A 21,241-nucleotide genomic window follows, 5' to 3' on the forward strand; every position below is an offset into this window, starting at 1 on the left:
CCAACACCCCTTGGTGCTGCAAGCTTTACAGATGTCAAGAAAAACTGGACTACTTTTGGGGAGTTGTGAAAATCTCATCTATTACTGATCTTGATCATCGGATCCACTTTGCGACTGTAGCAAGAATGTGGGTAGTCACCCTAGCTTCAAACATCCATCCTCAAGTATTGCATCCCTTTTTCTTGCCCAAAAGCTCCTTCCTGAAGGCTTTAATTGGTGCAAAGACAATTAGTAATTCAATGAACCTCTGACAATTCATCTTCTGAAATTTTTCACGCTATATCCCTTTTTGTGTCATCTTCTAACAAACTCAATAGACACTTGGAGTTTCTGTCTTTATGAGATTAGTTGGAATCTTTTAATCCTGAAGTTAATTGTTCTGAGATACATTATATGAGTAATTTGAGACATGAGGTTTGGGAGGACAAAGATGAGTTTCATTTGGTTATGCAGGCTTTCCACCACTGGGATTTACCAGATTTACCATTGAGCCTTTTGCAGACCATTTGATAGAGGTAAGATTTATTAATCAATTATTCATTGTATTACATAACTGCTAGGATAGCGTCAGGTGAACTAGATAGACTTTCTCTCACCTTTCCAGATCTAACAATTACAACACCCTTTTTGAAACAACATAATATTGGAATTACTGAGTGTTCCATTGACCCCGATGGTAATGGACTAGTCCATTGGTTTGATACTTCATGAGCTAGGAATGTATTTACATTGTGGGTCCATTTATTCATTAACATCTCAAGGACTAAAATAATAATTCTCAAACACAACGGGGTTGTCTTTTATTTTTCCCTTGTGTCTCTTTTTTGCTCTAATGAACTGTCTTTCTTCACATTTATTTCTATTGTAGGTGAAAATTTGACACCACTTTATCTTTCCATCATTGATTGTTCCTTCCTCAAGCCACTGGTTTGTTGGTTGAGGAGATAAGCTTTTGGAAACAGTGCCTATAAGGTACCAATGTTTGCACCACAGCAACATTATCACATTTGTATTGCAGTGATTTATAATATAATTATCATACATATGATCATACACACACTGAAACAGATTAATTAGGATAAGGGGTAAGTATTCAGTCCCTGGGGCCTGCTCCACAATTTAGTGAGAACATTTTATTTAATTTGTTCATAGTATGTGGGCATCATTGGCCAGGCTAACATTTTTTGCCCATCCTTAATTGCCCTGGAGAAAATGGTGGTGAACTGATTACTTTAAACCATTGAGGGTGAAGTCGATGAGGTGGATACGGTCATTTACAGTTCCCTTAATGAGTTCCAGAATTTTTGTTCAGTGACAATGAAGTAGCTGTGATATAGTTCCAAGTCAGGATGGTGTGCAACTTGGTAGGGAACTTGCATGTAGTGGTGCTCCCTTCATCTGCTTTCTCTGTCCTTTGAGGTGATAGAAATCACAGCTTTGGAAGGTGCTGACAAAGGAGGTTTGGTATGTAATTGCAGTGCTTCTTGTAGATGGTATACACTGCATCTAATGAGCACCAGTGATGCAGGGAGTGGAATAATGCAGGTATCGCGGAGCTTCAACCAAGCTGGCTGCTTTGTCCGAAGATGTTGTTGAGGTTTTTGAGTGTTATTGGAGCTGCAGTCATCCAGGAAAGTGGGAATATTCCATCACATTCCCACATACCTTGCAGATGGTGGACAGAATTTGGGAAGTCATGAGATAAGTTATTTACTACTGAACCCCTAGACTCTGACTTGCTCTTGTAGCCCCAATATCTATGTGGCTAGTGCAGTTCAGTTTCTGGACTATAGTCATCCCAAGATGTTGATAGTGCAAGACTTAGAAATAGTAATGCTACTGAATGTCAAGGAAAGATGGGTCAGTTTTCTCTTGTTGAAGCTGGTCATTGTGTGGCACAAATGCTACTTGTCGCTGATCAACCAATGACTGGATATTGAACAGTTCCTGCTGCATTTAGCATAAACTGATCAGTGCCTCATGAGTCAGAAGTGGCAGGAAACATTTTTTTTAAAATTCATTCATGATTTGAGGGCATCACTAGCTAGGTCAGCATTTATTGCCCATTCCTAATCACTCAAAGGACTGTTAAGAGTCAACCACATTGCTTTTGGTCTGGAGTCATATGTAGGCCAGACTATGTAAAAATGGCAATTCCCTTCCATAAAGGACATTAGTGAACCCGATGGGTTTTCCTCACAATTGGCAATGGATTCATGATCACCGTTAGATTCTTAATTACAGGTTTTTTGTCATTGAATTCAAATTCCAGCATCTGCCGTGGTGGGATTTGAACCTGGGTCGTCAGAACATTACGTGGGTCTCTGGATTAACAGTCCAGTGAAAATACTATGCCTCCCCGGAGCAAACATTCCTCCTTCTGAAATTATGATAAAAGGAAAGTAATTGTTAAAGCAGCTGAAGATATTTGTACCTAAGCCGATTGATCTCAAGAAATCACAACCACTTTTTTTATTTCAAATCTTATTGACTTGAATTGCTGACTTGTTTATCTCTCCAGTTGCTGCCAAACCTGCTGACTTAGGTGAGTTGAGAGATTGAAAAGCAGAATCCTTACTGGTAACCTCAGCTGGTGCAGGATTTGAACCCATGCTGCTAGCATTACTCAGCATTGAAAAATCAATCATTCAGTCAACTGAGTTAACTGACCACCTGCAGTCCAATGTATGGCTCAATTGCATAACACTTTTATTGAATAAAAATTAAACACTACCTTAGTAATTCAGTGATTGCACTGTAGCGCTGCTGGAGAAATCCGGCCAGTATAGATTCAAAATCCTGAGAATTGAAAATAAAGAATTAAGAAAACAAGGCTTTAAATAACTATATAACTTGTACCGTTAATCTCACACATAGCCTTATAGACCAGTTGTGCTGCTTTAGAATTCTTATTGTGATCCTTTTGATGTGTTTCCCTTTCTATGATTCTTACCCAGAATTCTGCATCATGATGTGTTAATCTGGTTTTGTGGACGATTCAAATATACTGCATCTAGAAAACTTTACAAATTTGGCTTGAAAATTCTCAAATATAGCAAGCCAGTAGTGGCAATGATCATTTAAGGAAATCCAAACAATATTTTTCATCAATACTTGCAAGATTTTCTTCACAATTTGGAATCCAGCATATGCAAGCATAGGAAAATGTTTCTGTGTTATAGTATGAATTTGTGGCACTGGTTACATGATATCTAGCTCTGAGCATCATACTTATCTGTACTTTAATGATTTTGCCAATTTGGAGTGCAATCCTTGAAATTATATTTGAGGAAACAATTTCTCCTACACTGCCACTGAACATTTATCCTAAATCCAAGTTAAGTGCGTAGATTAATTTCCATTGAACTTGCAGCAGTGTTATAGCCAATGAACAAGTAGAGCTCAGAGGAAATGGACACTTTATGGACCTAGGTATTCTCTTAGAATACAAAATATTTTCCTGTATTCCTGCACCTCTGACATTAGCTATTTATTGTTCTTCTTGGCGTTCAAACTGAAGGATTAACATGTAAGATTATTGTTGCATTTTTAACTGAGAAATTATTTGTAGTTTCCATAAAAATTGCAGCCATTAGGCCTCATAATAATCGATGCTGTGGACAACATACACATTTCTTTAAAGAGTTGGGATGTGATGTTGAGGTTGTACAAAACATTAGCGAGGCCTCTTCATGAGCACTGTATCTAGTTCTGGTCACCCTGTTGTAGGAAGGATATTATTAAACTGTAGAGGGTTCAGAAAGATTTACCAGGAAGGTGCCAGGAATGGAGTGTTTGAGATATAAAAATAAGTTCGATAGGGTGAGATTTTTTTCACTGGAGCGCAGGAGGTTGAGGGTTATAAAAATCATGAGGGGCATAGATAAGGTGAATTACAAGGGTCTTTTTCCTAGCAAGGGGAGTTCAAAACTAGAAGTCATATTTTTAAGGTGAGAGGAGAAAGATTTAAGAAGGACATGAGGACTGACTTGTTTTTACACAGAGAGTGGTTTGTGTATGGAATGAACTGCCAGGGGAAGTGGTGAATGCAGGTATAGTTACAGTGTTTAAAAGACATTTGAATAAGTACATGAATGGGAAAGGTTTGGAGGGATATGGGCTAAGTGCAGGCAGGTGGGACTAGTTCATTTGGGAACATGTTTGGCGTGGACTGGTTGAACTGAAGGGTCTGTTTCCATGCTCTATGACTCTATGACTAATGTATGTGTTACTTTGACCAAGTGAGTGTTTATGTTTGTTGTTAGAAGTCTCCTGGAAACCAGATCTTATCTTCACCTAATTCATTACAAAAACATCAGATATCATTCTTGTCAGCTTCAGATATGATGCATATTTTCAGTTAAAAAACTTCAATCATTCAATATGATTTTTAACAAAGGGTTACTGACAATGATATCATGGTTTTGACTCATTGCCATTCCTTGGTTACTATAGCTCACCAGATCTCGCACACACCTCCTTGTTTAACAGCAAGAGTTCTGTATTAGTCTTGCATAAAATTGTAGCGGGCCGTTTTGTGTTAGTTAAAAGTGCAGCATCCTGTAAAATAAGTATTTATAAAAATTTAGAAAAGGCTTAAACCATCAGCTATTACGTTGACAAACTGTTTCTATTCTTTGCATTAATTTTTCCTCAGCATTATAGATAAATGGTGGAAGCTTATACCCCCCTACTCTCCCAGAGATGGACTTGCATGTTGTGACACTGTTTAGTTGGGCAGGAAGGTGTGGGTGCAGACTTTCATACCTTCCCAACTCACCTTGATTAATGCCAGGCCAGAAGGCTCAAAGACAGCTTTTCTATTCAAAAAGCAATTCAGGTCCTGAGGGCCACAACCCACCAATGCTCACATTAAATGCTGGCCAACACCTTGTTATCTGATGTATGATGCTGCTGCTTCTATTTGGTATCCCTTGCAAAATGCAGGAACCTGTCAAAAGCCTGATCTGAATATTCCAATACTTACCACCCTCCTCACTGTAGCCTCCCTCTCCATCGTTAGTAAACCTACTCCATTTACCTTAACCCCTGGAACCTAGTGCTGATCCTTTGCTTGGGTTTTCCAGAGTCTGAATATTTGACCCCCACTCTTGGCAGCACTGACAATACTGGACAGCTGTCTGCACTGAATAGCCCTCTGGGGCGAGAAATTCCTCATGAGGACAATGAGGACCTTAACTAGGTCCAAAAAGCTAAATGCTTGAGCAGCACTAAATTGTGTCAGGGAGGTGTAGCTGAGTTACCATCGACTTCCCAGCCAGTATTTGGACCTATCAGCCCAAGCAGCAAATTCCACTTAAAGTGTAAACTTTGCCTGAAATGAGATAAGATGTCAGAGGATATTTGGACCAGAAAATGATTCAGAAGGTCATTATAAATGTGCATACTTTATTGTTTATATTTTGTGCTTTCTTTATTATTTCTTATGCCCTATTTACAATGGTCAAAGTTATGTTGTCAATTTATAGGGAAATTGCTTTTTATATGTTTTGTTTAACCTTACTTCGGATATTTCAATCTAAATTATTGTCGAACAGTTATGTGAAAGTATTTTCAGAATGCATTCAAACTAATAGCCAGACTTTGGAAATGAAATAATAAGTCTACACAGGTAAAACCCATTTTAAATGTGGCCTTAAGAATTTACAGAGGGAAAGAATTGACATATACAAGTGTGACAAAAACATGACAACTGACAGTAAGCGGCACAGAAATAAGGCATGAATTGATTTAAGCATTTTCAGAAAAAGTTTTTTTTATGTAAAGAATCTTACCCCGAACAAATCGCCTTCCTGAATTTCATTCACCACTCCAGTGAGGTGATTTCGATTTTCTGAACAGCTATCACTCAATGTAGCGATTAGTTCACCAGTGAGTACAAAATAACATGCTTCAGAGTGGTGGCCTTTTCGTAGTACTATTGTTTTTGCTTCATATCTAAATAGAGGGCAGATATTGAATACTTCAATAACGCATTTTAGTTTCAGTTTCTTAGAAATTCGATTAGAAATCATAAGGAAACAAAAGTTAGTATATTTCATTATCTATAGATATTGAATTAAACCTACAATTTAGAGAGATAGAATCCCAACAGTGTGAGAATAGGCCATTCAGCCCAACAAGTCCACACCAACCCTCCAAACAGCATCCCACCCAGACCCATCCCCCTAACCTTTCCCTATATTTCCCACAGTTAACACACCTAACGTACACATCCCTGGACACAATGGATAATTTAGCATGGCCAATCCACCTAAGCTGCTCATCTTTGGACTGTGGGAGGAAGCTGAAAACCCACACAGACATGGGAAGAACATGCAAGCTCCACAGATACAGTGCCCAAGGCTGGAATCAAACCCAGGTCCCTGGCACTGTGAGGCAGCAATGCTAATCACTGAGCCACCATGCCACACATCAAACAATCCTACCCAACCAAAGCCTAAGTAGGACATAATTTATTCAAAAACCTTATTAGATAAAATAAAACTGTAAAAGTCACAGGAGTCTGAAGGTGGCTCAAAATATGTGCAGGCCTTCATATATTACTGAATCATGGTTCTTGAGGCAGGTATCCTACCACCAAGTAACCTTTTAGTTATGATCAGTCATAATCAGTTCCTGACTTTAGTACTGTCTCTTTAGAATCAGCTCTCAGATTGCCAGACACTCCTGTTTATTTTTTTTTCCCCCTTTTTACCCCCACACTACCGCCTAACTGCAGTAGTGCTTATTTTTTCCCCAACACCTATGTTGTGTGTGTCTAGGTGTGAGACACAGTGAAAGACACAAGGTGCACGAATCTTTATTCAAATTTCCACCACCAGGAAGAAAGGAAACACCCAAGTAACCTGTGACAAGCAGTGCCCTTCACATCAAAAGGGACACTCCTGTTTATTTTTTTCTCTCTCATTGCTCCCGTGTTTGATGAATTAACTTGATGCATGTCCATCCACTTTGAGGAGAGATCTACGTGACTAAATCATTAAGCCCATGAAAGGATCTACATAGTCAATGTGTAAGGTAAAAACAATGACTGCAGATGCTGAAAACCAAATACTGGATTAGTGGTGCTGGAAGAGCACAGCAGTTCAGGCAACATCCAACGAGCAGCGAAATCGACGTTTCAGGCAAAAGCCCTTCATCAGGAATAAAGGCAGTGAGCCTGAAGCGTGGAGAGATAAGCTAGAGGAGGGTGGGGGTGGGGAGAGAGTAGCATAGAGTACAATGGGTGAGTGGGGGAGGAGATGAAGGTGATAGGTCAAGGAGGAGAGGGTGGAGTGGATAGGTGGAAAAGAAGATCGGCAGGTCGGACAAGTCAAGGGGAGAGTAACTGAGCTGGAAGTTTGAAACTAGGATGAGGTGGGGGAAGGGGAAATGAGGAAGCTGTTGAAGTCCACATTGATGCCCTGGGGTTGAAGTGTTCCGAGGCAGAAGATGAGGCGTTCTTCCTCCAGGCGTCTGGTGGTGAGGGAGCGGCGGTGAAGGAGGCCCAGGACCTCCATGTCCTCGGCAGAGTGGGAGGGGGAGTTGAAATGTTGGGCCACGGGGCGGTTTGGTTGATTGGTGCGAGTGTCTCGGAGATGTTCCCTAAAGCGCTCTGCTAGGAGGCGCCCAGTCTCCCCAATGTAGAGGAGACCACATCGGGAGCAACGGATACAATAAATGATATTAGTGGATGTGCAGGTGAAACTTTGACGGATGTGGAAGGCTCCTTTAGGGTCTTGGATAGAGGTGAGGGAGGAGGTGTGGGCACAGGTTTTACAGTTCCTGCAGTGGCAGGGGAAAGTGCCAGAATGGGAGGGTGGTTCGTAGGGGGGTGTGGACCTCACCAGGTAGTCACGGAGGGAATGGTCTTTGCGGAAGGCGGAAAGGGGTGGGGAGGAAAATATATCCCTGGTGGTGGAGTCTTTTTGGAGGTGGCGGAAATGTCGGTGGATGATTTGGTTGATGCGAAGGTTTGTAGGGTGGAAGGTGAGCACCAGGGGCATTCTGTCCTTGTTACAGTTGGAGGGGTGGGGTCTGAGGGCAGAGGTGTGGGATGTGGACGAGATGTGTTGGAGGGCATCTTTAACCACGTGGGAAGGGAAATTGCGGTCTCTAAAGAAGGAGGCCATCTGGTGTGTCCTATGGTGGAACTGGTCCTCCTGGGAGCAGATACGGCGGAGGCGGAGAAATTGGGAATACGGGATGGCATTAACTAAGTCCAGGGTTTACCCTGCCATTCCCATGAAGGTGGGGAGCGGCTGGCGGTAATGTTTGTATTTGTTGGCAGTTCTTCAGGAACATATCCTACCCTCGTCACCACTGAAATAACTCCACAGAGGCTAGTATGCTGTCAGCAAGTACTCTTTATTTATACTTGGAAACTCCTTGACATTGATCCAGACCCCTCAGAGCCAGCTCTCAGAGTGAACAGAATGTCTGACATGCCTCTTTTTTTATTTTTTTTATTTTTTTTATAACACCCACACTACCGCCTAACTGTGGTAGTCTCATTTTTTCCCCAACACCTATGTTGTGTGTGTCCAGGTGTGAGACACAGTGAAAGACACAAGGTGCACGAATCTTTATTCAAATTTCCACCACCAGGAAGAAAGGAAACACCCAAATGGCCTGTGACAAGCAGTGCCCTTCACATCAAAAGGGACACTCCTGTTTATATCTGTCAGCCAGGAGTCCTTGACTGGACCAGATTAACAGCTCAATCATGGAACTCAAATTCTGTGAAGTCCAGCTGGGTGACCTCATTAAAATCACTCCAGTTCTGACACTGGTTTTTGGCAAAGGCATTGACTGTTTCATCCATAACCTTTTTACTATCCCTTACAATAAATCAAAATAGTGATATGAAAGAAAGTCACCTTAACATAAAATAGATAGGGAAGCTTTATGGTTTTATCAAGTTGTAACATTCCAGTAAAACCCAGTGTGCTTATGGGGGCAAGTTTACTCAATATTTCATTATGGCAATAATATGATCATACAAAATATGTGATAACATATAATGGAATGTTAAGTATAGATTACAACTATGATCTGGAGCGTGTGGTTGGATTACAGATTTAAATTACTCCACAGTGTCAGTCATCCTCAAGGTTTCACTCAAATGGTCAATATTAATCAAAACCATGGCAGTGATCATTGGCATCCCATTCAACTTTGGAGGCAATGGAGGGAAACAGCTAAGTCCAATCTTGTCGCTACTAAATTTCTAGCTGAGCTCAATGATTGATAACCAGAAAGAGGAACCTAGGCTATGTTTTGTCTTCCTAAACCAGGTTATTGAATCCCTGAATAATGTCAACTATTTTAGCCTGAAGATTAGATTTCAAACTAGAAAACCTGTCCTTATGGCTCATCTACTGCAAATGACCATAAGATATAGGCCATTTGGCCCATTGAACCTGGTCTGCCATTCAATCATTGCTAGAGACAAATAATCTGCAGATACTAGAATCTGTCATTCAATCATGGCTGATATGTTTCTCAGCTCCTTTCTCCTGCTTCCTGTTCATAATCCTTGATCCTTTTACTAATCAAGAAACTGGCTATTTTTGTTTCAAATACACTCAATGACTTGGCCTTCTGCGACAATGAGTTCCATAGATTCACTTCCTCTGGCTGAAGAAATTCCTTCTCATCTCAGTTCTAAAGGGTCTGAGAGTGTGCGCACAGGTCCTAGTCTCATCTACTAGTGGAAACAACCTCTTCATATCTGTTCTGTTCAGGTCTCTCAGTATTCTGTAAGTTTCAATGAGATCCCTCCTAACTGCTCACAATATTTCAAATGCAGTCTGAGCAGAGCTTTAGAGTCAAGAGTGTGGTACTGGCAAAGCACAGTTGGTCAGGCAGCATCCGAGGAGCAGCAGAATCAATATTTCGGGCAAAAGTCCTGCATCAGGAATCATTCTTGATGAAGGGCTTATGTCTGAAATGTCAATTTTCCTTCTTCTCGGATGCTGCCTGACCAGCTGTGCTTTTCCAGCACCACGCTCTCAACTCTGATCTCCAGCATCTGCAGTTCTCACTTTTTCCTGATCAGAGCTTTATACAGCCTCAGCAGTATGTCTCTGCTCTTGTATTCTAGCCCCCTTGAAGTGAATGCGAGCAATTGCATTTGTCATCTTAACTGCCAATTGAATCTGAATGTTAACCTTAAGAGAAGTCCTGAACTAGGACTCTCAAGTCCCTTTGTGCTTCAGATTTCCAAAGCCTTTCCCCATTTAGAAAACAGCATGTGCCTCTATTCTTCCTTCCAAAGTTTGTAATCGCACATTTCCAATATTTTGCCCCATCTGCCACTTCTTTGCCCACTCACCTAGCCTGTCCAAGTTTTTCTGAAGCCTCCTTGCTTCTTCAACATTACTTGCCCCCCCCCCATCTATCTTTACATCATCTGCAAACTTAGGATCAGAGGGCATTGTTGCTTTGTCCAAATCATTAATGTATGATGTGAATAGTTGTGTTACACTGACCCCTGCACAACTCCACTAATTACCAGCTACCATCCTGTAAAAAAAACTATCTGTCTACTCTCTGTCTACTGCCAGTCAGCCAATCCTCTATCCATGCCAGTACCTTGCCCTAACACCATGGGCTCTTATTTTATTTAGCAGTCTCCTGCGTGGCACCTTGTCAAAGACCTTCTGTAAATCCAAACAGATTATATTCACTACCTTTGTCTAACTTGCTCATTACCTCTTCAAAGAATTCTAAGATTTGACAGGCATGACCTCCCATTGATGAAGCTGTTCTGACTCCACCTTATTTTACCATAGACTTCACAATCTGATCCTTAATAACGTATTGTAAAATCTTACCAACCATCAAGGTCAGGCCAACTGGTCTATAATTCCTTCTCTTATACCACCCTCCCTTCTTAAATAGGGGTGCTACATTAGCTATTTATCAGCTGTATGGGATCCTTCTTATCTCCAATGATTCCTGAAAGATCACCACCAATGCGTCTACAATCTCTTCAGTTATCTCATTCAGAACTCCCAGGTGTGTTCCCTTTGGTCCAGGTAATATATCCACCTTCAGACCTTCCAGCTTCCCCAGCACTTTCTCACTAGTGATAGCCATTACACTTACCTCGGACCCCTGACTCACCTGAACTCAGCAGATAAGATCCCTCAGCCATCAGAGGAGACAGTTCTCAATCATTACTTCATTGCTACAGGTATTTTTACAAATAATTAGCAGGTTTTTAAAAGGAAATCAATGCTTTTTAAGGTGTTGACAGTATCTTTGTAGAACACAAACTAGTCACACTTCATTCTTGGCTCTTTTACCGATAGTTGAACTTTATTCTCTCAAAAAAGTGATGATAATGGATTAAATAGATAATAATATCGACAAATATATTATTAAATAACATTGTTGTGCTTCTGCAAACCTGTCACTTACTGTTGATAAACTGCTGCTTGGCAAATCTCCAACTGCATAATGTAGGGCATAACTTGAAATGCTCGAGTCTTACGTAGAAGTGATTGTATCTTCAATAAAAAAAATTCAAAAATAAGTAAATACAGCTTACAAATTAGGAGTAGATAATTTGGCCCCTTGACTCTGCTCCACCATTCAATAAGATCATGGCTAATTTCACTGTAACCTCAAATTGTGGTCCCCCAATAATTTTTCTCTTCTTTGCTTATGACGAACCCATTTACCTCTGCCTTAAATTATTCAAAGACTTTGCTTTCACTGCCTTTTGAGGAAGAGAGTTCCATTGACACACAATACTGTATGAGAAAAAAATTCTCCTCATCTTTATCCCTTAAATGGGTGACTGCTCATTTGTAAATAAAGACCTCTATTTAAAATATCCTTTCTACATCCATTCTGTCAAACTGCGTCAGAGATTATGAGTTTCAATCAAGTTGCTTCTTTTCCTTCTACAATTTAATGGGTATAGAGCCAACCTTTCTTCATTTAGTAGTCCATTTATTCCAGGTATTGACCTAGTGAACCTTCTCTGAACTGCTTCCAAAGCATTTATATCCTTCCTTAAATAAACAGGCCAAAATTATATTATTCCATATATATTCCAGAAGATGAGGTATTGGAAGACTGGAGGTTGGCTAACATGGTGCCACTATTTAAGAAAGGTAGTAAGGACAAGCCAGTGAACTATAGACCGGCGAGCCTGACATCGATGGTGGGCAAGTTATTGGAGAGATTCCTGAGGGACAGGATTTACATGTATTTGGAAAGGCAAGATTGATTAGAAATAGTCAGCATGGCTTTGTGCATGGGAAATCATATTTCATGAAATTGACTGAGTTTATTCAAGAAGTAACAAAGAGGATTGATGAGGGCAGAGCGGTGGACGTGATCTATATGGGCTTCAGTAAGGCGTTCAACAAGGTTCCAAATGGGAGACTGGTTAGCAAAGTTAGACCTCATGAAATATAGGGAAAGCTAGTTATTTGGATATAAAACTGGCTCAAAGGAAGAAGACAGGGAGTGGTGGTGGAGGGTTGTTTTTCAGACTGGAGGCCTATGACCAGCAGTATGCCACAAGGATCGGTGCTATCTCCACTGCTTTTCATCATTTATATAAATAATATGAATGTGAACATAGGAGGTATAGATGACACCAAAGTTTGCAAATGACACCAAAATTGGAGGTGTAGTGGACAGCGAAGAAGGTTATCTCAGAATATGCCAGGATCCTGTTCAAATGGGCCAATGGGCTGAGGAGTGGCAGATGGAGTTTAATTTAGATAAATGTGAGGTGCTGTATTTTGAAAAGCAACTCAGAGAAGGACTTAAACACTTAATGGTAAGGTCCTGGGGAATGTTGCTGAATAAAGAGACCTTGGAGTGCAAGGTCTTCTTGAAAGTGGAGTCGCCGGAAGATAAGATAGTGAAGAAGTTGTTTGGTATGCTTTCCTTTATTGGTCAGAGTGTTGAGTATAGGAGTTAGGAGGTCATGTTGCAGCTATACAAGACATTGGTTAGGCCACTTTTGGAATATTGTGTGTAATCCTGGTCTCCATCTTATCGGAAGGATGTTATGAAGTTTGAAAGGGTTCAGAAACGATTGTCAGGGTTGGAGGATTTGAGCTAAAGGAAGAAGCTGAAAAGGTTGTGGCTATTTTCGCTGGAGCATCAGAGGCTAAGGGTTGATCTTATAGAGGTTTATAAAATCATGAGGGGCATGGATAGGCTAAATAAACAAGGTCATTTCCCTGGGGTGGGGAGTCCAGAACTAGAGGGCATAGGTTTAGGGTGAGAGGGGAAAGATTAAAAGGGACCTAAGGACATCTTTTTCACACAGAGGTGGTGCGTGTATGGAATGAACTGCCAGAGGAACTGTGGAGGCTAGTATAATTACAGCATTTAAAAGGCATCTGGATGTGTATATGAATATGAAGGATTTAGAGGGATATGGGCCAAGTGCTGGCAAATGGAACTAAATTAGGTTAGGATATCTGGTCAGTGTGGACAAGTGAGACTGATGGAACTGCTTCCATGCTGTACGTTTCTATGACTCTTAAGTGTTCTCACTAGTGCCTTGTACAACCTGAGAATAACTTTCCTATTTTGGTATTCTATTCCCTTCACTATAAATATTCTATTGATTTCCCTCATTACTTGCTGTGCCCTTTTGTGATTCACATACTAGGACACCCAGATCCTTCTGCTCCTCAGAGCTCTGCAATCTCTCAGCATTTGGAAAATACTTTTTGTCTAACCTTTCTTGCTAAAATGGACAATTTCATAAATGTCCATATTATACTGTAATTAGATTTTTGCCCACTCATTTAATCTATCCCGATGTAGCGTTTTCACAACTTCGTGTCATATCAATTTTTTTGTCATCAGTAACTTCAGCAACCATTTCTTCAATCCCCTCCCCCAACTTATTGATATAAGCTGTAGAAAACTCAGGCCCCTGCACTGACCCTAGTAGCACTCAATACACCAGAAAATGGCCATTTATGTTTTCCAATAGCTAGCCAATTTTCTGTCTTTGTCAATATGTTGTCCACCAGACAATGAGCCTTTTTTCCCTCAATAAACTTTTGAGGTAGCTTTTTACCAATGCCTTTTGGAAATCTATGTAAAGTACACCCACAAGTTCCCCTTTATTCATACCTGTTAATTCCTCAAAAAGCTCCAGTAAATTGGTTAAAAGTGATTTCCCTTTTACAAAACCATAATTACCTGATCTGGCTGATTACCTCAACTTTTCTCGAAGTGCCCTGCTGCAATGTCTTCAATGACAAATTTAAGCATTTTTATTATATTATATTAGATGCCCAGCTAACTGATTGCTAACGTTCTGCTTTTTGTCTCCCTTTTTGAATAAGGAATTAATCTAATCTAATGGAACCTCCCTCGAATCCAGGGAATTTTGAAGAATTAATCCCAATGTATGCTGTACTGCTCGATGCTTTCCCCTGTTAACCTGTTAATGCCTTTCCCTGTTAATGTCCTGGCCAGAGATCCATCTGACCATAGACTTATGTCTTCCAGTTCCTCCACAGCATTTACGTTGAGGCTCTCCCTCCTGTCCTCTGCATGGCTGCCCCGTGGAAAGCCCTATACTTAGTATCAGGTGCAATCTGCTTTCCACCTATGCCCATTTAAATAATACCATTCTGGAGGATCAATATTTCTTTTGATGTAGCCACGTGTAGGCCCATTCACTCACTACTGAGTTTCCCAGTATCATTCTCAAGCTTCACTCCAACTTCCTTGGTTGGTCATCAGATACTGGTGTGCACCCACCCTTTTATGAATTATGGCTATCTATGAGGAAACCTAAGCTTCCCCCTAGCACAGTGATCCATTATCCTGCCCTCACACTCTCTCCCAATAAACCTCAATCTGCCCTCAGCCATCCTTGGCATTAACTTTATTATTCTTGAATGTCCAATGGCTACATTGTCATACCAGGACTTCTGGAAATAACATTTTTACTTGGAGCCTGACTCTCCCCACAATCATTCTGCACCAATGGTCTTCTTACACTTAAATTCCCTGCATGGCCCACTATCACCTGCATTCAAATGAGACATCATAGACCCTCTCTTCTTCCCTCTCTCAGTCAGCAAGAAGTATTCTTTAGCATATCATTGTATCGACAAAGAAAAAAAGAACAAAGAACAATACAGCACAGGAACAGGCCCTTCAGTCCTCCAAGCCTCATGTCTAACCATGGTTTCTATCAACTTAGCTTGTTGTCAGAGTGTTGTTTTAATTGGTTAATTGTACTCACTAATAACTCCACCCAACATCCTCCTCCTTCAAGAAATTGTATTTTTGGAGCTACAGTGTTTTTAGATGAGGTGAAAGCCATTTGAGTCACATTAGAAACTCACTCCATTACCACCCAAATGGTACCACGAACTCCCCCAAACAGCTTTCAACTATCCTGTATAACCATTCCTCTCCCCTCCATTACCCTTTAATGCCCTCCATTAATATCACACTCCACATGAATTTTCTCCCCACTGAACCTACACCTGTTACCATCCCTGTACAAACCTTGACCCTGACCTCTTCTGTTAACCACATTACCTGTTCCCTACCATTCCATGACCACTCCCCATAGCCAATGAAACTACTCAATTCTCTGGAACTCTCACCCGATTGGATCCCACTCTTTACCCCACTGTTGCTGTTCACACCACCATTCAGTACCCTCAGCTCAAAACCAGGACCTCACCACTGACAGCACTGAACCTGCCCTTTAGTACTATCTCTATCTGACCATCACTGCCTGAAAGTCCTCCCCCAAACAACACCAACAACCAATGTTCACCACACCTGATGCTCAACCCTTTCTTCCACAAGATATCCTTGTCCTTGTCTTCCCTCACTGTCTCCCTCCTTCCCTTTCTCTATGCCAAGAGCCAATAACTCTGTTCAATAGACTTTGCCTCATAGCCAGTCATTGAAAACGGTTCTTAAATCAGAAAAAGCAATGACTATTCACCCTAACCCCTACAGGTAGACTACCGTATCGGGTGAAATTGTCTTTCAGTAAGCATGAACGACATGCTGATGCAATAATGTAGACATGTCTTCAATCCTCCAGTAACGGTATGATCATGGCTTTAGAAGTAGTGGTCTGAGAAACCTTGGTGAATATCTGCTCTGAAGCTTGTAGATAATACATACCACTATTACTATAGTAAACAGTGATTTTGTTTTGTTGATGTGGTGTCAATCAAGTGGGCTGCTTTGTCCTGAATGGTCTCTAGATTCTTGAATGTTGTTGGAACTGCACTCCTCCAGGTAACCTGGAAATAATCTATCACACTCCGGACATTGGCTTGGACAGTCTTTAGGGAGTCAGGAGTTAAGTTACTCACTGCATATCTTTGACATGCTTTTGCATCCAGAATAACGGCTAACCAGTTCAGTTTTTGGATCTCAATAGTGGGGAATTCAGTCATGGCAATGCTATTGACAGTCAAGGGATGATAGTTAGATTTTCTCTTAGTGATGGTCATTGCCTGGCACTTTTGTGGTGTGAATGTTAGTTGCGACTTGTTATCCAAGCTTGGACACAAGCTGTCTTTGGACACAAACTGCATCAGAGTGGTCATGAATAACACTGAAAATTTTGCAATCATCATACCTATCCTTCAAAGCTGCAGAGACATTCCCACTTCTGAACGTATGATGAATGGAAGGTCAATAATAAAGATGGTTGGGCCAAGGACACTACCCTGAGGAATTCCTGCAGAGATGAGCTAAGATATGGTCACCGACAGATGCATCTGCAGCAGACAGTTTAGTGGGGATGACGTTAAGTAAGACAATAAGACCATAAGAAATAGGAACAGAATTAGGCCATTCAATCCTCTTCCAATTACTCCTGAGGTCAGGCTAACTAATCTGTAGTTTCCTGTCTTGTTTTCCTCTCTTCTTAAACAAAGGTGCTATATTAGCCATTTTTCAGTCCTCTAAGACCTTCCCTGACTACAGTGCTTCTTGAGAGATCACCACCAATGCTTCCACAATCTCCTCAGTTATCTCCTTAAAAACTGTGGGGCATAGTCCATCTTGGAAAAAGTGAGGACAGCAGATGCTGGAACTCAGAGTCCAAACGTGTTTGGCTGGACAGGCAGCATTCAAGGAGCAGGACAGTCAACGTTTCAAGCATAAGCTCTTCAACAGGAATGAGAGGGAGGCCCAAGGGGGCTGAGAGATAAATGGGAGGGGGGGGGGGTGGGGGGAGGTGTGAGGCTAGGTAGAAGGTATCTGGGAATGTGATAGGTAGATGAAGTTGGGGATGATTGTGATAAGTCAGAGAGGTGTGTGGAGCAGGTAGGTGGGAAGGAAGATGGATAGGTAGGACAGTTCAAGAGGGCAATGCTGAGCTGGAAGATTGGATCTGGGATAAGGTGGGGAGAGGGGAAGTGAAGAAACTGGTGAAATCCACATTGGTCCCGTGTGGTTGGAGGGACCCAATGCGGAAAGTGAGATGTTCTTCTCCAGGCATCAGGTGGCTAGAGTTTGGCAGTGGAGGAGGCCTAGGACTTGCATGGCCTTGATGGAGTGAGAGGGGAAGTTAACATATTTGGCCACAGGGCAGTGGGATTGTTTAGTGTTTGTCCTAGAGATGTTCTCTGAAATTTTCTGCAAGCTGGCATCCTGTCTCCCCAATGTAGAGGAGACCACATTGAGAGCAACGTAAAAGTAGATGACATATGTGAAAGTACAGGTAAATCTGTCAGATGTGGAAGGATCCGTTGGGGCCTTGGACGGAGGTGAGGGGGGAGATGTGCATGCAGGTTTTGCATTTCTTGCGGTGGCAAGGGAAGGTGCCAGAAGTGAAGGGTGGTTGGTGGGGGGCATGGACATAGCAAGGGATCACGGAGGGAATGGTGTCTATGGAACACAGATTGAGGTGGGGAGGGAAATATATCCATGGTGGTGCATTCTGTTTGTATGTGGCAGAAAGGCAGAAGATGATGTGATGTATACGGAGGTTGGTGGGGTGGAAGGTTACTCTTACAAACTTGGCTGCAGAATAATGTAACGACGAACATTAACAACTTTAAACAAGCATCCAAAATGCTAATCTAGCACCATCAACTTAGTTTGAAAAACGCAGAAAAGAATATAAATTGTGACTAAAAGATGTGACTAAAAATGACCTCAATTTACCAGACATGTCCTAGAGTTATGTACACGTGCAGTGTGCTTTAGCCACAGAGGATTTCCATTTCCTGTAATTAAGAATAATTAACTCAGAAATAATTCCTGGAGGAAACAGGTGGAATTCATTTTCTCCATGCCTCGGGTACTTCACTTCGAATTGTACTTATTTCCCTTGTTATTACTTCCCACAGCTTGAAACTTACTTCTGCATCCCCTTTCCAAATTTGGTTACTGTCATTCAGCACTTGCAAGCTTTGAGTTAAGCTTCATTTTCCCTTGTTTACACTAAATCTGAATACTACTGGTCACCAGTACTAGAGCACTGATTTATGTCTGCTACAACTCCATGGAAACTCTCATCTCCTCTAGAGCAGTTGTGATCAGAACCATCCATCACTAAAATATCAGCAGCTTGTATGTCAGTTTGAAGTGACAGGGGACCAGATGATTTTATCAAATTTTCATTTTTTGCAATATACCTTTTTAAATGCAATTGAAGAACCTTCACAGAATCAATGTCCGCAGGTCAGATAGTTGTTACTCTAGCATAGATGGGAATTGCACGTAGGGGCCTGTGAAATCTGCACAATAGTAGACACTGAAGGAATTTCCCAGGAAGTTGAAGCTTCCACTGGATAATTCCCCAATGTTTGGGTTCATCCAAAATTTCCATTAAAATCAGAGAATTCAGAGGGTTTCACTGAAGTGAATATTTATTCCTTGACTTGATCTATTATGGTCATGTGTACTGAGGTACTGTGAAATGTGTTGTCTTACGTGCTTTACAGGCAGATCGTGCTATGTAAGTGCATTAGGGTAACGGAACAGAGTGCAGGAAATAGTGTTACAGCTGCTAAGAAGTTGCGGAGAAAGATCAATATTAACATGGATGGATAAATACCCAGTCTAACTCACGGTTAATTATTCAACAGACCCGACAATCTATCTCACACAAAACAAAAAATCCTTCCCCAGACCCCTTACACTCCAAGACCTTGACCTGACACCTCATTTCACTCCAGGAGCCCACAATCCTCATGGCTGGATCCTAACATTCCCATCTCAATTAACTTTTGTACCTCTGAAATTTATGGATGTGAAATAACTCTACATAGGCCAATATCCTGTCACCAAATCACCTTTATTTACACATGAAAAGTCCATGAGATGATCCAACTTCCTCAGAGCCAGCACTCAGAGTGAACAGAACCTCTGACATTCCTGCTTCTATCTGTCAGTCAGGGCTCCCTCATTGGACTAGGCTAACCACCCAATCAGGAAGCTCATATTCTATGGACCTGGCTAACCTCTTTACAATTACTACAGTTTGCAAAGAGATTTACTGTGTACACTTCTGATCACCCTGCAATAGGAAGGATATTATTAAATTGGAGAGGGTTCAGAAAAGACTCCGGGATTGGAAGGTTTGAGCTATAAGGAGAGGTTAAATATTGGGAGATTTTCACTGGAGTGTGGGAGGTTGAGTGGTTTACCTTATTGAGGTTTATAAAATCATGAGGGGCATAAATAAGGTTGAAGAGCAAAGGTTTATTACCTGGAGTAGGGAAGTTCAAAATTAGTGTGCTTTTTTCTAAGGTGAGAGGAGAAAGATTTAAAAGGGACCTGTCTTTTTTCACACAGAGGGCATCCAATATGGAATGATCTGCCAGAGGAAGTGGTAGCTTTAAGTACAGTTCCAATATTTAAAGATATTTAGACAGGTATATGAATTGGAAGGGTTTCGAAGGATATGAGCCAATGACTATGTCTCTATAATTTGCTAACTATTACAAATCATTCACACTCATCTCAATTTCAACTTTGAATTAGGCGTTCCAATAAGTTCATAGCATAAATATTCACAGTTTTAGTAAGAACTCTGTTAATGTTATGTCATAACGTTACCATTGCAGTATCCTCTGTACTTCGTTGATGAGGAAGAACAGAAAACAGGCATTTTAACTTTGCTGAATCTCGTTCCTGCAATAAAGTGAAAGGTGATCATGTCCATCAGCTCAGGTTGAAAGGCTCGAAAAGGCACATTTGTAACAGTGAAACAGAAAACAAAGCTACACTAAACAAGGACACTTACAATAAATAATTTACCTGGAATCAGCATTAGGAGTGGATCAAAATCTATGCTTCTAACTAACAGAGCCTACATGGATTGTTGAGACAAATCCTTGTTTTTGTTCGTGTACACATGCAAACTCCTCTGCAAATGAACACATTGTGGAAACTATTTATCCGTCTAACTTGATTTTCTTCCTATTAACAATTACTTTGGGGTTTTTTTTGTTTTTGAAACATTTGTTACTGGAAGAAAGTATCTACTTCAGTCCATCTTTGTCCAAGAATATGGACTGGCAACATTGCAAATGCCTGAATCTCTGAGCTTTCAGTTGTGGGAAGGGGATCAAATTACGTTATTTCTAGAACGGTTTTGTGTACAAGGCTACAATTTGGTGAAAGTGGGCCTCACACCTGGAGGGTGAAGCCAGGAACTTTGATAGGTGTTGGATTGGTAATACCAGAGAACTAAACTGAATACAGAAAGTTTGGAATAAAAGTGAAAAAGAAAATGAAACAGGCAAAGAGAGTTTCTGAGAAGAGGCAGCAGTTAACATGAACTGGAATACAATCATCTTTTATAGATATATAAATAGGAAAAAAGATAGCAAACAGATGCCCTGAGTCAACTAGGGATGAAAAATAGGATAAACACAAGGAGGCTTAAGTACTAAATGTGTATTTTACATTAGTTTTTGCCAAGGAAAAGACTACTGTCAAAGTGAGTGTAAAGAGGAATTAATCAAGATTCTGGATGGGTTAACAATTGATAAAGAGGAAGCATTAGAAAGAGTTGCTGTTCTTAAAAATTATAAGTCTTCTGGTTCAGATGGAATGCATGTAAAGTACTGAGAAAAGTAAGGTGAAAATTGAGAAGGCACTGCCCATAATGTTCCAATCCTCTTTGGTTGCCAGAGAGGAGAATTATAAATGACATGTTGATTAAAAACAATGCAAAAATAAACTGCATTGCTACAAGTCAGTCAGTTTAACTTCAATAATGGGAATGATTTTAGAAATG

The 21,241-nt window shown here is 40.9% G+C and overlaps 1 protein-coding gene across 1 annotated transcript in view; it reads right to left on the minus strand.

Annotated features, from left to right (window-relative positions):
* Nucleotides 1–21,241, minus strand: part of LOC140478755 (cyclic nucleotide-binding domain-containing protein 2-like) — a 90,346-nt gene that overhangs the window by 28,966 nt on the left and 40,139 nt on the right. Inside the window, exons 4-8 of the mRNA XM_072572096.1 lie at nt 20,056–20,130; nt 11,431–11,519; nt 5,796–5,958; nt 4,477–4,560; nt 2,735–2,799 (exon numbers count right to left, since the gene is read on the minus strand). Coding sequence (XP_072428197.1) covers nt 2,735–2,799; nt 4,477–4,560; nt 5,796–5,958; nt 11,431–11,519; nt 20,056–20,130 — 476 coding nt within the window. The remainder of the gene's footprint in view (nt 1–2,734; nt 2,800–4,476; nt 4,561–5,795; nt 5,959–11,430; nt 11,520–20,055; nt 20,131–21,241) is intronic.

This window comes from Chiloscyllium punctatum, chromosome 1 (genome assembly GCF_047496795.1).
Source record: "Chiloscyllium punctatum isolate Juve2018m chromosome 1, sChiPun1.3, whole genome shotgun sequence".
Lineage (NCBI taxonomy): Eukaryota > Metazoa > Chordata > Chondrichthyes > Orectolobiformes > Hemiscylliidae > Chiloscyllium > Chiloscyllium punctatum.